At 34.0% G+C, this 16,605-nt stretch overlaps 2 protein-coding genes across 2 annotated transcripts; one reads left to right on the forward strand and one right to left on the reverse strand.

The window, feature by feature from the left end:
- Positions 1–1,619: 1,619 nt before the first annotated feature.
- Positions 1,620–2,317, reverse strand: LOC116106280. The gene is made up of 2 exons (XM_031392625.1): positions 1,843–2,317; positions 1,620–1,780 (listed from the first exon to the last, which is right to left on the reverse strand). The coding sequence occupies exons 1-2, from the start codon at positions 2,315–2,317 to the stop codon at positions 1,620–1,622; spliced, it is 636 nt and encodes a 211-aa protein (XP_031248485.1).
- Positions 2,318–7,824: 5,507 nt separating this feature from the next.
- On the forward strand, positions 7,825–9,852 carry LOC116106547 (chalcone synthase J-like). Its single transcript, XM_031392922.1, has 2 exons — positions 7,825–8,029; positions 8,714–9,852. The coding sequence occupies exons 1-2, from the start codon at positions 7,852–7,854 to the stop codon at positions 9,736–9,738; spliced, it is 1,203 nt and encodes a 400-aa protein (XP_031248782.1). The 5' UTR covers positions 7,825–7,851; the 3' UTR covers positions 9,739–9,852.
- Positions 9,853–16,605: the final 6,753 nt, after the last annotated feature.

Here is a 16,605-nt window from a genome sequence, read left to right on the forward strand (position 1 = left end):
CCTAATGATGAGACTGGTTCTGAAGGTCTTGGATGAATGTTTGATAGGATTTTACTTAATACATCAGTATGTGGGTGTCCTAAACGATTATGCCAAAGGGACAGTGCATTGTTCCTAGTATTACTAGCCTGAAAAATTGTGGCAGCATGTGACAAGAAGAGCTTTTGTCATAGCATAATTTTCAGTATCATTCAACATAGAATCAGTATTTGCATTAACATCATCATAGAATTTTCATTATCTTTCAACATAGATGTAGAATGTGCATTATATTAACCACAGAAGCAACATGCAAGACAGAATCAGAATAGTTTTGTTCAGACTAGAATAATTATCAAGGTCAGAAGTATTATCAGAGATTCTACCAGAATTATCAACCAAATCAGAGATGTTATTATTATTAGCAGAAATTCAAAAACATCAGAAATGCAGCAGTAGAACAAAACATATCAGACTCAGAATTATCGGATTTAAACCAGAGTGTTCTAAACATTGTGTTTTATTAATGAAGTCAGGAGTACAATCATTTGCATATGAGATATGACTTTGAGTGTTACAAAATAATTGTGAACCTTGCATCCTATGATTGTTATTACAATAGCATTCATTGGACTGCTAATCAGTTTATTACACTTGACATTAGCATCTTGAAAGTTATTCAGAGAACTAATAGACTGAGGCAACCTATGACTATACTGATTATCAGTACCTACTGGCTTATTTGAAGACAATGTATGACAAACCTAGAACTCAAAGCAGTTGACTTTTCTAGACCACCAGAAGTGTAACCAGAGGAGAAGCAAGAAGGTATGTGCAATTGGTACAGACTAGCCTTAAGTCCTCCCTGCAGAACACTGCCTTGTAGCCTTGTCCTTAACAATACAACAATCAGAGTCAAATTCCACAGTTACTTGATTATCTTTAGTGAATCTAGAAATACTAAGAAGATTTTTAGTTATTCTAGGAACACACAACACATACGCAAATGTAAACACTAGATTGAAATGAATTGGAAACTAAAGTGGAACCTATAGAGATATATGGAGAGACTCACCGTTACCAACTTGTAGTTGCTCAACTCCATCATAGGGTCTGCTGGAAATTAGTTAAGTAGGATCAGGAGTTACATGGTCAGTAGCTCCTGAGTCCATGTACCAGGCTGGATCAACAGGAGCAGTAAACAACAGTCATGTGTGTTTGAGGATAATGATTTGGGGAAGGTGGTTGGTTGGACACAAGAAAGGCTTGGTTAGGAGCTTGGTTAGGAATTGTATTTTGGTAGGAGTTTTCTGACTAGGGCATGAAACCCTTGCTGTTGATGAGTAAAAAATGGTGTGCCTTGCAGATTGATGTGTTGTTGTTGACTGTGTAAGTGGAATTTGTAGTTGACTGAGATGAGGGATCATAGGATCCAGTAGTGGGACCAACAACATGGCGCTTCCAGAATGAGAACTATAGTGTCTGGCAGTATTATAATGCTGCTGATTTCCAATCGAGGTCCATAAATCCATTATGAAAGGCTGGACTAGAACCACCTTGTCCTGACATGTTACTTGAGGAGGTACACCAGTGTAAGTAGAATTGTAGCGGTGATAATGTGAGCCGCTATATGGCCGATCTTACTGCAAACTTGACAATAGGCTTGCCTCTGCCATTGTTTCTTCCTCTGCCTCTCCCAAAAACAGGTCTGTATGAGGAGTAATAATGCTTGAATTTCCACCAAAATTTCCAAAGTTTGATCCAGGATCATTCAAACTAAACTGAGGATAACTCTGAGAACCTATGGGAGGATTAGGTAAGCCTTGCAGTTAGACTGATTATTCGTGATCAAATTAGAAGTACCAATAGGTGCAGAGGAAACCTTAGCATTGATAGGCACTGAATTTTTTCCACTATTTGAATTTTCAAGAGAAGCAACATTGACCGAACCACCATGAAACTCCACAGAATTAAACCTATCAAGCCGCAACTCATATTTTTGCAACAAAAACTGAGCCTCTTGCAAAGTAACCGGATCAACCGTAGATTCTACTCTGGAGGTCAGATTGACAACAACAGCGTCAAATTCTGGACCTAAACCATCTAAAATATGTTGAAGAAGATCTTCATCTGAGATCACTTGACCACTCGTAGACAGGCTTTCAGCAATGCCTTTCATTTTCTTAACGTAATCATGAATATTCAAATTGCCTTTTTGAGTTATCTGAAGCAAATTCTTCAAATGTAAGGCTCTGGCCTTTGACTCAGTTACAAAATCAGCTTCTAGCTTAAACCATACTTCAGACGCAAACTGACATTTTGCAACAAGAGTGAACATGCACTCAGAAATTGAGGCAAGAAGCCAAGTGACAAGAAACTTGTCAGTTCGTTTCCAGTTTACATAAGCTGGTTAAGCTTTTCTTTATCTAGGGTTCAGATGCTTTACTATCACTCAACTCAATTGAACAAGAAACAGAGCTAATAAAAGGAGCTGGACAGGGAATTAAACCTGTCAAGTGTTCTTCGAGTTCATGAGCTCCTACAGCGAAGAGGACTTGCGATCGCCAGAATCGGTAATTATCAGTGTAGCTACTCTCGTCAGTTTGGGAGTGACAACCTGAAGACTTGACGAAAAATTGAGAGCTGAGGATTAGCTGAAACGTTCTGCATTTTCTCCATTGAAGCTGAGAAGAGAAAGAAAAGAAATTAATTTCTCAGATCGTTGCCGTCGACGCTTGTCTCAGGCTCTGATACCATGTGAAACTGAAAAACTAAAAGAGAGAAAATTGAAAAATGCTGAATCTTTTCCTATTCTCAGAGAATACATTTGTTTATATACAGAGGAAGAGAGAAGAAACTGATGTTAAGAATAAAAACTCAGCTAGACGATAAGCCAGAGAGTAAAGTTTTCTTCCTTCTCAAAACGACGCCGTTCTCTCTTTTGTAGATTTGCAGTTTTACGAAACTGCCCTCTTTTCAGTCTGGCTAACATATTTAAGTTTTTTTTTTACTATGTTTAATTGTCTATCACAGAAGAAATATACAAAATCAATGTTTAAAAAAAGCTTGAAATAATCCCTCGCGGGATAACTCCTAACCAGGAGAAAAATGGGGATGGGGTGATCCCCCAAAGGGTTAGGGACTGGGTTGAGGACCCCATTCCTCGGCTCCGACCCACCCCACGCCCATCTCTAACCCCAAGCCTGATTTTTCACGCCTAAGCCCAGATGCAATCTATGCCCGGGTTAGGTCGAACATAGGTTGGGTCACCTTGAACCCAGGCTAGGTGGAGTAACTTTTACGTTCCTACTTGCACTAAATTTTCTATTTTTGATAGTGAGTTCTCTTTCGCGGAGGTAGACTTGTTTCGCTGAAGCACATTAAATTGACATGTGATTGTGTTTTTATTTTCTCTTATATGTTTTTGTCGTGCATTAACTCTTAGTAAGTGATGAGATAGACCGATTTTACGACAATTACCAAATGATAAGTCTATGTTTAGTGCATTGTATAATATATAGTCTTATTCTTATATGATATGATATTGTATTATGTTGAATACTGTTGTACAATATACAGTATATAGTAATATGTTTGGTATCTCATTATATCGTATGAATTAAGATTTGTTTTTAATTAAAAATTTTAAATATATTTTTAAATCTTATAATTCATTAAAAAAATTAATTTCACTTGCTATTTAGTATTCTAAATTATTTATTAAAAAATTTGAAAACAAATGTCATTAATCAGCGCCACCATGATTGATGTGGCCAGCCAATCTATCTATTGATGCTCGACAATGTACTCCAATCTTTGTGTATAATCTTCTCTTCAACTTGGTATAAGAGCTATAATAAGAATTATCAATCTAAAAACCAAACATTTTTTAGGAACTCCACCACTAGGATAACAATCAAGGCAGGTGGAGACAAAATCGCAATCAGCATTCCAACCTCTCCGAAGGAATTGACATCACCATCCCAAGCCCAACCTCAAACTGACCGATTCAAGGATAGGGCAGGGTCCCCAAATATGGATGGCGATTGGCGACCCCATAGGTTAAATCCCAAATATATTTTTAAAAAAAATTAGTATTTTTTTTATTATTATAATTTATAAGACCATCTAAAAGTTTTTATAAAATATTAAATTTATAATTATCTTTTTTTTCATGCTTGTTTTATTTAAGCCATTAAAAAAAAGTGATTTATATTCATTGTCACTAATTATATATTAACTAAGTCTTATATCCTAACTATATAAAAATAATATAATTAAAAATTACATTAAAGATTTAAGAAACTAAATTGTCCATTCATGATAATCACATACACACATTTTACACATAAAGTTCACCTGGACACATATTTTGCATATAATTCATGAAAGTTCACTAAACTAGTCCCAATGATGATCAAATTCATAAAAAGTTTTAACATATAACACCAAATGCTTCTTTTCACCTTAATATCCTTAGTATAGATAGCCTTGTACTTGTTTTCTTCTCTTTATCAAATATAAAATCGAGATTAGATATTGTTCTTGTTTACAGATGTATAATTTTTGCTAGTACCGTTTCGGGAGTTGGACCCATTTCGATTTAAAACTTAGACCTACGTTGTTTAGTGTATTAAGACATGCAATAAATAATAGAACTTTTAAGATGTTATTTAACCCTTGAGTTCATATTTCTTTTTTTATTTCACTTGTGTTTTTGAAGTTTGAAGTGTGAAAAGATTTAAAATGATTTAGGAGAGGAGTAGAACTGAAATGGTTCCTTATTAAAGGTTAGCTGGATGGTTATACACGTGGTTTGCTCCCACAAAGTTTAGGTTTGAGCCTCCTTAAGTAAACCTACTTAATGAAATATTTCAGGGCTCGGTGGGGGCTTTAGTTTCAAACGTGGGTTAGATTGCATAACAAATTTGAGAATTTCTTGATTATCAAAAGAAGATCATAGGGTTTGACGGAGGCTTTAATTTCTAAGGTAGACTTGTAAAGCAAGTTCCAAGGAATTCGGTGTGCAGCTTGTAGCTTTTAGCTGCAACGGAGGGACAAATATTGGTGCTCGAATCTTTCTCTTCTTTTTGTGATCAAAGTATTCATTGGCAGTTTTCGACATGAGATATAAAGGGGTAGATGAAATCTAAAAGTTGATTCAAACGACAAATATCATTTTTAACATTCTCTAATAAAAGAAACTCGATCTCATAATTTTAACAAGAAAGTACATGTGTTTGAGATACTTCAAAGAGATAGATGAAGCCTCTAGCAACTTCGTAGGAATATTATAATAGAAGGTAATGTTGGAGTTGAATATTCGATTGAGAAGATAAAAATTTGGAGTTAGAAACCAAACAAATTCTTCAAAGAAATTTTTTTTATTGAAGAGGTTGAATACGTAAGTTGAAATTGATTCACCATTATGGCTGGCATTTACAAACGGTATTTTCAGAAGTTTAGATAATTTTGAATTTCAAGAAAGACTGGAGATGAAGGCTCTAATGGATAACGTATTAAAATTCTACAAATATTCTGATTTACTATATATATTATCCACCAAATTAGGTCTTGAAGATTACATATCAAGATTACGATTTTGTTGTGAATGGTTCAAAACTAATTGCCCAGGATTTCAGTTTTATTTTAAATTTTAAAAATAAGTTACTGATTTTATGTGAATAGATATCAAGAAAACCAGTATGTATTGTAATGGTTATTTTCATGAATAGTAATATACAGAAAAGGAGGAATTTCTTTTATTCTTGTTTCTTTACATTAGGGATAATATTTGAAATATTTGTTAGTATAATCTTTCCTTCATTATTTTTATTAAATTAAGCGGTAAATTAAAAAAAAAAAAAAAAAAAAATATGTATAGTATCTTAAATCTGAATAGATTAAGAAATAATGAGAGAAAAATATAAACACACCTTAATCTCAATTCAAAAAGCTTAATTTTTGTTGACATACTCACGAATCAAGATTGAAATAGTAAAATGCTTTATTTTTATTGAATGAATTACCAATTTTGTTCGATTAACCAAAAAGAAAAGAAAAAAGAAGAAAACACTAATCAATTTGGTGAAACATTCCCTTGCAAAATTTTCAAACAATGAACATATCAGTTCCAAGTTTAAATTCACTTAAACCTTAATTAGAATCCATGCGTTTATTATTTTAAATAGTAATATTTCAACTCGGAAAAATGAGGTGAGGAAACTACTTCCCATGTGAGGATTCATTCCATCCTACTCAAATTAATAATGGTAACACATAATTCTCTAGAGTCGACTATGCTTAATTCCTTTAATTCATAAAAAAACTATTAAACTTATTTTTCATATTTACTACGTTTGCGACAAATCTCAACCATATACTGTACTACCAAACTCTTCGAGTGTGAAAGAAAGTTTAAAGATTTAAAGAACAATAAGGGTTTGAGCTTTTAGCTGCGACGGGAAGACACATATTTGGTGATAAAATATTTCACTGCTTTTTGTGGTCAAAATAAGTTTTCTATTATTGACAAATTTCCATGTAAGTTATAAAGGGGTAGATGAGACCTAAAACTCATGGTCTCACACCATTAACAAGTTTTTCGAATTACAATTGAAGGGCTATAAAAAAAATGAAAAAAGTTATTGGTTGATCAGACAGATATCATTTTAAACAGTTTCTAATTAAAGCAATTGAATCTCCTAATTAACTTGAACAATAAAGTACATGTGTTTGTCTGTTTGAGATACTTCAACAAGATAGATGTTGCCTTTAACAACTTGGTGGTATCTTAAATGTGAATAGTATTTCTTTCCCTTTAAAGCAGATTTTTTTCCCTTCGTTATCTTCATTGAAAAAAGGGTAAATCCAAAAAAAAAAAAAAAAAAAGGGAAAATATTTGTAGTATCTTAAATGTTAATAGAGTAAAAAATAATGAGTGAAAAATATAAAAAACACCTTAATCTCAATTGAAGAAGCTTAATTTCTGTTAAAGTCATGAATCGAGATTGAAATAGTAAAATGCTTTACTTTTTATTGAATGAATTACCAATTTTTTTGGATTAACCAAAAAGAAAAGAAAAAAGAAGAAAAACTAATCAATTTGGTGAAACATTCCCTTTCAAAATTTTCAAACAATGAACATATCAGTTCAAAGTTTAAATTCACTTAAACTTTAATTAGAATCCATGCGTTATATTATTTTAAATAGTAATATTTCTACTCGGAAAAATGAGGCGAGGAAACTACTTCCCATGTGAGAATTCATTCCATCCTACTCAAATCAATAATGGTAACACATAATTCTCTACAGTATGCTTAATTCCTTTAATTCATAAAAAACTAATAAACTTATTTTTCATATATACTACGTTTGCGCCAAATCTCAACCATATACTATACTACCAAACTCATCGAGTGTGAAAGAAAGTTTAAAGATTTAAAGAGCAATAAGGGTTTGAGCTATTTCCGGAACAAAAAAGGGTTTATGTAACCACTAAACCCTCCAATTATAGTAAATTATATTATAATATAATTCACAATGATGTACGTAAGCTATTCCGCTGGTTTAGTGCCAAGTATCCTTCTAAGAACAGTTAACAACCAACTGCCAAGAAAGATCAGGTACTACCGTAGTTTACTTTTCTTTCTTTTTTCATTTTAGTCGCTTTCATTATTTTCCAAGTTGGGTACTTAAAAAGATTCCTTATTTATATCCTTTTTTTTTTTTTTTTTGAGCAGCATGTGTAAAACATGCACGATGAATTATTGTGATAGGTGCTTATATATATATATATATATAAACTAGCCATGCACGAAGAATAACAACAAAACTCAAGTCAAGATAAGAATAATTAGACTAGAGCCAAAATGATGTCGGTGGATGAAATTCGAAAGGATCAACGTGCTCAAGGCACAGCCACAATCCTGGCAATTGGAACAGCAAATCCTCCACATTTTATTGAACAAAGTAAATTTCCTGATACTTATTTTCGCATGACCCATGACGACCACATGATCGAACTCAAAAAGAAAATGCAACGCATGTGTAAGAATGCCTCATTTTATTCTTTATTTTTATTGCTTGTTTTATTTCTATTTCTATTATTATTGCTCTTTTACTTTTATTTCTGTTTCTATTTGTAATTTTATTGTTACTAATATTTTGCTATTAGCTATCTCTGATGTAAGATTTCACATTTATAGCCGTCATAACATCTAATTGGTCCCATATTCATGTTTACTTTGAAATATTAAGAAGATTGTAGGTTTTATTTTCACTGCATACAAAATGGACCAATGGTCCTTTAAAAAAGAATTTTGAACATTAAAAATAACTTAATATTATGTTATATATCGTGATATAAAAGTAGATCTCTTTACAGAACTTAAAGGTTTTTTATTTTTATTTTTTTTAAATAGTAATAATAATTATCAAAAACATTTCTCTCATTAATTTCAAAAAAAGGAAAATATTTTACAAAAACGAAACGGATTATACCCTTAGTAATAGAACACTGAAGGTTTGTTATAAGACATTAGTAAAATACATGATAGATTCTTGATCTAGATTTTATTATTATTATGCAATAGACCTCACTAACCTTAGATTAAGATTTGAAACGATTTATTAAAAATCTAACTATGTGCCTATGTCTTTGAATTGTGAATACTTTACAATTGCATATATGTTGAGAGAACAAAATAACCAAGATATATTCAACAATTTCAGGTGATAAAACCATGATAAGAAAACGACACATGTACGTCAACGAAGAGTTTGTAGAAGAGAACCCGATTATACGTGAACATAATGCGCCTTCATTGGATATTAGACAAGATATATCAGCTGTACTAATATCAGAGTTAGGCAAGGAAGCTGCTGAGAAGGCGATCAAGGAATGGGGCCAACCAAAGTCAAAAATCACTCACTTAATTTGTTGTACCACTATGGCTGCATTCTTGCCCGGGATTGACTACCGAATTCTCAAGCTATTAGATCTTGACCTATCTGTTAAGCGAATGATGTTGTATCAACAAGGTTGTAATGGGGGTGGCACTGTACTACGAATGGCCAAAGACATAGTTGAGAACAATAAAGGTGCCCGTGTCTTGATTGTGGTTTCTGAGGTAACCTTGATTGGCTTGCGTGGCTTTAGTGAGACTGATATGGATGTTCTTGTGAGCCATTCCTTATTTGGTGATGGGGCAGCTGCTCTTGTCGTTGGTGCAGATCCAATGCCAGGTGTTGAGAAGCCCATCTTTGAACTAATCTCTACATCCCCAACAATAGTGTCCGATAGCGCTGGGGCAATTACTGGGAGTATTCGTGAGAGTGGACTAATAATTCATATTGGGAAAGAAGTTCCAGGCCTTATTGCAAGCCACATTGAGAAGAAACTGATTGAGTTATTCCAACCTCTGGGTATCTCTGATTGGAACTCAATCTTTTGGGCTATACATCCTGGTGGGCCTGCAATATTGGATAAAATTGAGGCCACGCTAGGACTTAAGCCTGAAAAACTACTTGCAACAAGACATGTGCTTGCAGAGTATGGTAATATGTCAAGCGTGACTGTACTGTTTGCTTTGGATGAGATGAGGAAGAGGTCAATTGAAAATGGGCTTAAGACCACAGGAGATGGGTCGGAATGGGGAGTGCTATTTGGATTTGGTCCTGGGCTTACTATTGAAAGTTTGGTTCTCCACAGTTGCGATACAAATGCCCCAACAACCTTGAATGGCGTTAAAGACTAAGCCTTGGATGGCCTACAAAGTTTTTTGAGTTTCCTACGTTTCTATGTTTTCAATCGTTGGTCCTACTGATCTTAGAGTTTATATTAATCATTGTATGTGCAAGAGTGAGCGAAACTAACGATATTCTGAAATTTTCAATTTGTACTTTTTAATTTTCATTAATAAAAGTATCTTCTATTTCAGAAAAAGAAAACTTACGTAATACTTTAATTTTCTTTTCCATTGTGCTTGAAAATTTGAAGAAATATGTTTCAAATTAACAAGCTTACTTGAATTCTGAACTCTTATGTTCTTTTTTTATTGTTATCATTTTTTTTTTCTTCAAAAGCACATGGTTAATTACTGTGTTTTGACATGCTACTTCACAAGAGACAGTCAAACAATTACGCAATGAAAGGGATTTGTAAATGGAAATAGCGGCAATATAAGTTTATTCTAGTTGTACAAGTAATTTAGGAAGTGACTTGTTTCCCTCTTTTGTCTATCAACTATGTTTTGTTCTAAAATTCATTTTGAACCACAAAGTTACTCATTGTCCTTTTACAGACTACCTTATAAGTAAAGATAATAATACAGTTACAAAGTGGAAATGATCTACAAATTCAGTAAGAGGTTAAAATATGTTTTTAATTACTTTGATTTGGGAGAGATCTACTATTCCTCAACTTTTCTGTTTTTGTTTTAATGAATACATCACTGCTCACTTTGTTCTTATAGGCTGCTTTAGAAGAGACAATCAAACCATTACAGATGCAAGATGAGATAATGTAAAGTGAATCTAATTTATTATCAGAACTGAAAGGAAACGCTTTAGGAGCCTTTATTTGGATCATTGTGTGGTTTGCATTCTGCCTTATGTGTGGTTTATATATAAATATATATATATTTTTTAAATAAATATTGAACAAATTTTAGGATTTCGTTTGGTATTGCTGACAAACTTTTTTAAAAATAATTTAGGACATTTTTGTTAGAACGATTGGAACACTCATTTTTCATTTTTATCACAATAAAAAAAAAAAAAAAAATCTTAGATAATGAATTGAAGCAAATGAAAACCTTAGTACATCATAAATCACAGATAAATCTTTTGTGGATTTATTCAGAATCTATGAATTTCTTTATTGCAAATATTATTGAGTTGCTAATGAAAATATATAACCAAGACATATTCAATAATTTCAGGTGATAAAACTTTTAGAGCTGTAATAATAAAAATAAAAATTAAAAAAATAAACTTATTGATTGATCAGACAAATATCATTTTAAACATTTTCTAATTAAAGCAACTGGATCTCCTAATTTGAACAATAAAGTACATGTGTTTGAGATACTTCAACAAGTTAGTAAAGGAGGACTCTCCTATTGAAGACCACTTATGCTAGAGTAATATGATTATATTTAACTTTGTATTTAAATCTTTTTTAATTTGTAATTTGTTTTTGTATCTTATCTTCTAGCTGTTCCTTGTATATAGGAGTGGATTCAAGTCTGTTGGTTTTAGCAATACTCTGCTGTGTATTTATATCAAAATTATCTCAATAGAAAAATATACCAGAATTCTATCTAAAATCTTCTGCCTTTATGGTATCAGAGCATTGATTTTTTTTTTTTTTTTTTTCTCCTTCTTTCTTTTCTGAACTCGTCATCATGGCAACCACCATGGCAACCAACACTTCCTCTGCTTCCACAACACCAAACACTTCCATCCACAACACCAATGAATCACACAATACTTTAATCAGTATTAACATTGCTGCTCAAGCCCCTCTCAAACTCATTGGTGATAACTATATCCCTTGGAAACTTCAATTTTAGACTCTCTTCATTGGATACGATCTACTCAGGTATATTGACGGATCGAAACCATGCCCAGCTGCAACTATTATTCAGAATGAAACAACAATACCAAATCTAGCTCACACACTCTAGATTCGGTGCGGTCAACTAATCCTCAATACCATTGTTGGTTCTCTCTCTCCTACTATTATTTCATTCATTGCTAGAGCTAACACTTCAAAGCAAGCATGGACTGTACTAGCCAATACTTATGGCAAGCCTTCTCGGGGACAAATCAAACAGATAAAAAGCCAACTTAAAAATCTCACCAAGGACTCACAAACTATTTCTGAATTCCTACAAATAGTTAAAGCTCGCGTCGATGAACTTGCGATACTTAAAGTACCACTTGATGATGAAGATCTAACTGAGAAAATACTTGATAGTCTTGGTGATGACTACAAAGAGCTTTTGCGTGTAGTTCAGGCCAGAGACAATCCAATTGGATTTGATGAACTTCATGAAAAGTTATTAAGTTTCGAATCATCTCTTCAATGCACCAAGTATGTTCCCTCTTATTTCCCAGCTTCTACTAATCCTGCCAGTCGCACCAATACAATTTGGCAACCCTCATCTAATCCTACCAATACTGGTTGGCGTTCCTCATTCAAACCTAGTGTCAACAAAATGGGCTGGCGCCCATCGCCCAACTCTGGTCCCTTCCCCGTGTCTACCAACGCTGGGCCTAACTCACCCCGTCTACCACCATTCGACTTGTTCTAAGTCTTGTCGTCAGTCACGGTTGGTCCATTTGTCAACTTGATGTTTATAACGCATTCTTGCAAGGTCATCTCAGTGAGACTGTGTATATGAGTCAACCAATGAGGTTCATTGATCGTGACTTTCCATCACATGTATGTAAACTACAGAAAGCTATCTATGGGCTAAAGCAAGCTCCTCGCGCCTGATATCAAGAACTCCATATTTTTCTTCTTCAATCTGGCTTTACAAATTCTCATGCTAATACATCTCTCTTTGTCTTCAACTCTGGTAGGCATATCTTATATTTGCTTGTTTATGTTGACGATCTAATCATTACTGGAGATAATGTGACAATAGTAGATTGATTTGTTCATTTATTAGCCAGACAATTCTCTCTTAAGGACCTTGGGCTGCTCTCTTACTTTTTGGGTGTTGAGGTTATTCCAAATCAGCATGGTTATTTGCTTTCTCAATGTCGTTATCTGCTGGATCTTCTTGCTTGTACTCATATGTCTGATGCTAAACCGGTGCAAACTCCTCCGTCCACTAGTTCATCACTTTCGTTGCAGTCTGGCACTAGCTTATCTGATCCTGTCAACTTTCGGGTAGTTGTGGGAAGTCTACAATATCTCCTACTCATCCGCCTTGACATTGCTTTCGCTATTAATAAATTATCTCAGTATATGCACAAGCCAACTACTGAACACTAGGCTCTTGTCAAACGTTTACTATGATATCTTTGTGGCACACTTAATCATGGACTTCAGCTCTATTGTGACTCTCCCATCTCTCTGCACACCTTTTTCGTCATCGATTGGGCAGGCAACAAAGATGACTTTTACTCCACTAGCGCTTATATTTTCTATCTTTGTCGCAATCCTATCTCCTGGAGTTCCAAGAAACAAAGAATAGTAGCTCTTTCTTCTACTGAGGTAGAGTACCAGTTTGTTGCTAATACCACTACTGAAATAAATTGGGTTTGCTCCTTGTTAACTGATCTTGGACTTCAGCTTCCTACATGCCCAGTGACTTACTATGATAGTATTGGAGCCACTCAATTGTGCTCTAATGTTTTTCATTCTAGGATGAAACACGTGGCTATTGATTTTCATTTCATTCGTGATCAGGTGCAAAATGGGACTCTACGAGTTGCTCATGTATCTTCCACAATTAGCTGATTTTCTTACTAAACTTGTTTTCTCTTTCTTAGAGACAAGATTGGTCTCTCTTGTCGAGCTCTATCTTCAGGGGACAAAAAGGAGGACTCTCCTATTGAAGACCGCTTTTGCTGGAGTAATCTAATCAGATTCGACTTTGTATTTAAATCTTTTTGAATTTGTAATTTGTTTTTGTATTTTATCTTATAGCTGTTCCTTGTATATAGGAGTGAGTTAAGATCTGTTAGTTTTAGCAATACTTTGTTGTGTATTTATATCAGAATTATCTCAATAGAGAGATATACCAGAATTCTATCTAAAATCTTCTTCCTTTAGTTAGATGTTGGCTCCAACAACTTGGTTGCAGTATTATAATAGTATTTCTTTCCCTCTGAAGTAGAATTTCTTTCCTTCATTATTTTCATTGAAAATAGTGGTAAATACCAAAAAAAAAAAAAAAAAAAAAAAAAAAAAGAAGACGAAAATATGTGTAGTATTTTAAATCTAATGGAGTAAAAAATAATCAATGAAAAATTTAAACACACCTAATCTCAGTTGGAATCTCAATTGAAGAAGCTCAATTTTTGTTACACACTCATGAATCAAGATTGAATTAGTGTAGACGATAAAATTTACGGTTGATTCGGAAGGGACATATCTTGTATGAAGCGGGCCACTGACAATCAGATGGACTTGCACAGAAAGGAAGAAAAACGTGAAGGTTTGGGTGACATCGGTGTGGTGTTTGCCACAGGCACTCCAACGCTTAAGTCAACATGGTTGAAAGTATTTAGTGAGGGTTGAGAGCGGGAAGGGTTTACCGTAATAATGTGGCTAGGGCTAGACTAACACAAAGTGGTTGAAAGTATTTAGTGAGGTTGAGAGCGGGAAGAGTTTACTGTAATAATTTGGCTAGGGCTAGACTAACACAATGTGGTTGAAAATATTTAGTGAGGGCTGAGAGCAGGAAGAGTTTACCGTAATAATGTGGCTAGGGCTAGACTAACACAAAGTGGTCAGAGCACAACTTTGTGGTGGCTAAAGGTGGTAAAGTTATTCAGAATTAAGCTTTTCGGCGGAGAAAACAGTGATTCTTGGAAGCAAGAATTTAGGAGCTAAAGCTATGGGTGATTTCTGAATGAATAATGAGAGGTCTGACCTCTATTTATATAGTGAACCAAAGAGGTTTGAGTCCTAGTAGAACTTTGAATCCTACTTGGTAGATGAGTCTCCATTAGGAAGGAAGTGTTATCACTTGCCTTTAGCAGATTAGGGTTACCACTTCAAGTAAAATCCTAGATCTTGATTGAAGTGGGAAGTAAATACAATTCTGATTCATATTCTTGGACTCTTGTGGGCTAATGGGCTGGAACCCGATTTAGTTTAACTTGTAGGATAGTCTAACTCATAAAGTAGTCAGTTCACAAAGTGGATTTAAACTAGGTCCAACCAGAATTAGGCTAAGACACTAGGTTGTAATATGTTTACTTCATTATTGGACCTCTTCAGGCTCAATACAATTTGTGGCCCATACAACTAGTAGAACGCTTCTCTTTCTAGTATTGAAATTCATGCAAGAGTTACCAACTTTGTTATACTAAAATAAAAAAAACCCATTAATCTTGTTACAGACGTTCAAAAAAGATTCCCTTGCAAAATTGTAAACAATGAACAAGAGGTCGATGTTGAAACATGTGAAGAACAATAAGGTTCTAGCTATTTCGAAACTAATAAGAGTTTGTGTAATAATGCATTATAATTGCGGGTTTAGTGCAAAGTTCCCTTCTAGGAACGGTTTAGTTTCTTTCTTTTTTCATTTTAGTTGCATTCAATATTATTTTTCAAATTTGGGTACTTTAAAGACTCCTTATTTACAGCTTTTTTTTTTCAGTTGTGAAGTGTTTGTGTAATACATGTATGATGCATTGATGAGTTAGGTGTTCTTATCTATACACGAGCCACGTACGAAGAAGAGCAACAACACCCAAGACCAAGAATAATTAGATTAGAGACAAAATGATTTTGGTGGAATAAATTTGGAAGGCTCAGCGTGCTCAAGGCACAGCCACAATCTTGGCAATTGGAACAGCAAATCCTCCAAATTACTTTGACCAAACCAAATTTCCTGATCGCATGACCAATGACGACCACATGAACGAACTTAAAAAGAAAATGCAGCGTATGTGTAAGAATGTCTTTTTTTATTTTTATTGCTCTTTTTATTTCTATTTCTATTTTGTTGTTTCTAAGATTTTGCTATGAGCAAACTCAGACGTAAGAATTCGCATTTATAGCCTGTTAAGATTCGTAAATATTTAGTAATAAGTTAAATATTATGTAATTTTTTAATTATGTGACGTATACAATCTTAGAATATTCTAAAAATTATGTAATCTTTTAATTATATCAGATAAAATATTATAGAATCCGTAATTAATATAATTAAGAGATTTAAAAGGTCGTATATTTCCTATATAAAGAATGTTCTTCCTTAATGATAAATCAATTAATTAAAAACATACAATTCTTCGATTAAACGTGCTGTCACAGTCACTCTCTGATCTCTTAAAAAAAAAAAAAAAAAAAAATTTGCTCATTGTAGAGCAGCCACTGAAGAAACACCGACGAGTATCATCAATCCAAGAAGGAGAAAAGGACTACAATCAATCCAATACAACAACCAATCCTCCAAACTTCGGTCACCAAAAAACACCATCCTGACCATTTCAAATCTGCCAAATTCACAAACCTTAATCATCATCTACCAATATTCAATCTCCTGCCATATCAGCCACCATCCATACACAAATCTCCAACCCAAATACCACCACTATCCCATTGCCATCAGACCTCGTTGCAACGTGAAACCAATAAAACGCCACCAGCCATAAAATCCAGCCGCAAATCAACCAAAAAAAAAAAAAAAAGTTACCCAGAATTTTTTTTTTTCTTCCAGCCAAAATCCAATCATACCAACTTCCTAACCACCAACTTTGGCCGCCATTAACAACCAAAATACCCAGAAAACGAAAAAAAAATAAAAAATTCAAAGCCAACCATCTTCAACAATCTGCCGCCATCTTGTCGTGATTTGCTGCTGTCTCAAGCCACTGTCGCCACCATCTTCGACTGCTGCTACCGTCGCTGACCTGCTGACGTCAACCCCGAT

Source organism: Pistacia vera, unplaced genomic scaffold (genome assembly GCF_008641045.1).
Source record: "Pistacia vera cultivar Batoury unplaced genomic scaffold, PisVer_v2 Contig117, whole genome shotgun sequence".
Taxonomy (NCBI): Eukaryota; Viridiplantae; Streptophyta; class Magnoliopsida; order Sapindales; family Anacardiaceae; genus Pistacia; species Pistacia vera.

What these genes read in the sequence shown, in the direction of transcription:
- LOC116106280 (XM_031392625.1), bottom strand. Translation starts at nt 2,317, where the DNA reads ATGTTCACTCTTGTTGCAAAATGTCAGTTTGCGTCTGAAGTATGGTTT. An exon ending in GGTTTCCTCTGCACCTATTG is followed by an intron (nt 1,781 to 1,842) that starts GTACTTCTAATT and finishes ATCCTCCCATAG; the next exon opens with GTTCTCAGAGTTATCCTCAG.
- LOC116106547 (XM_031392922.1), top strand. Translation starts at nt 7,852, where the DNA reads ATGATGTCGGTGGATGAAATTCGAAAGGATCAACGTGCTCAAGGCACA. An exon ending in AAAGAAAATGCAACGCATGT is followed by an intron (nt 8,030 to 8,713) that starts GTAAGAATGCCT and finishes CAACAATTTCAG; the next exon opens with GTGATAAAACCATGATAAGA.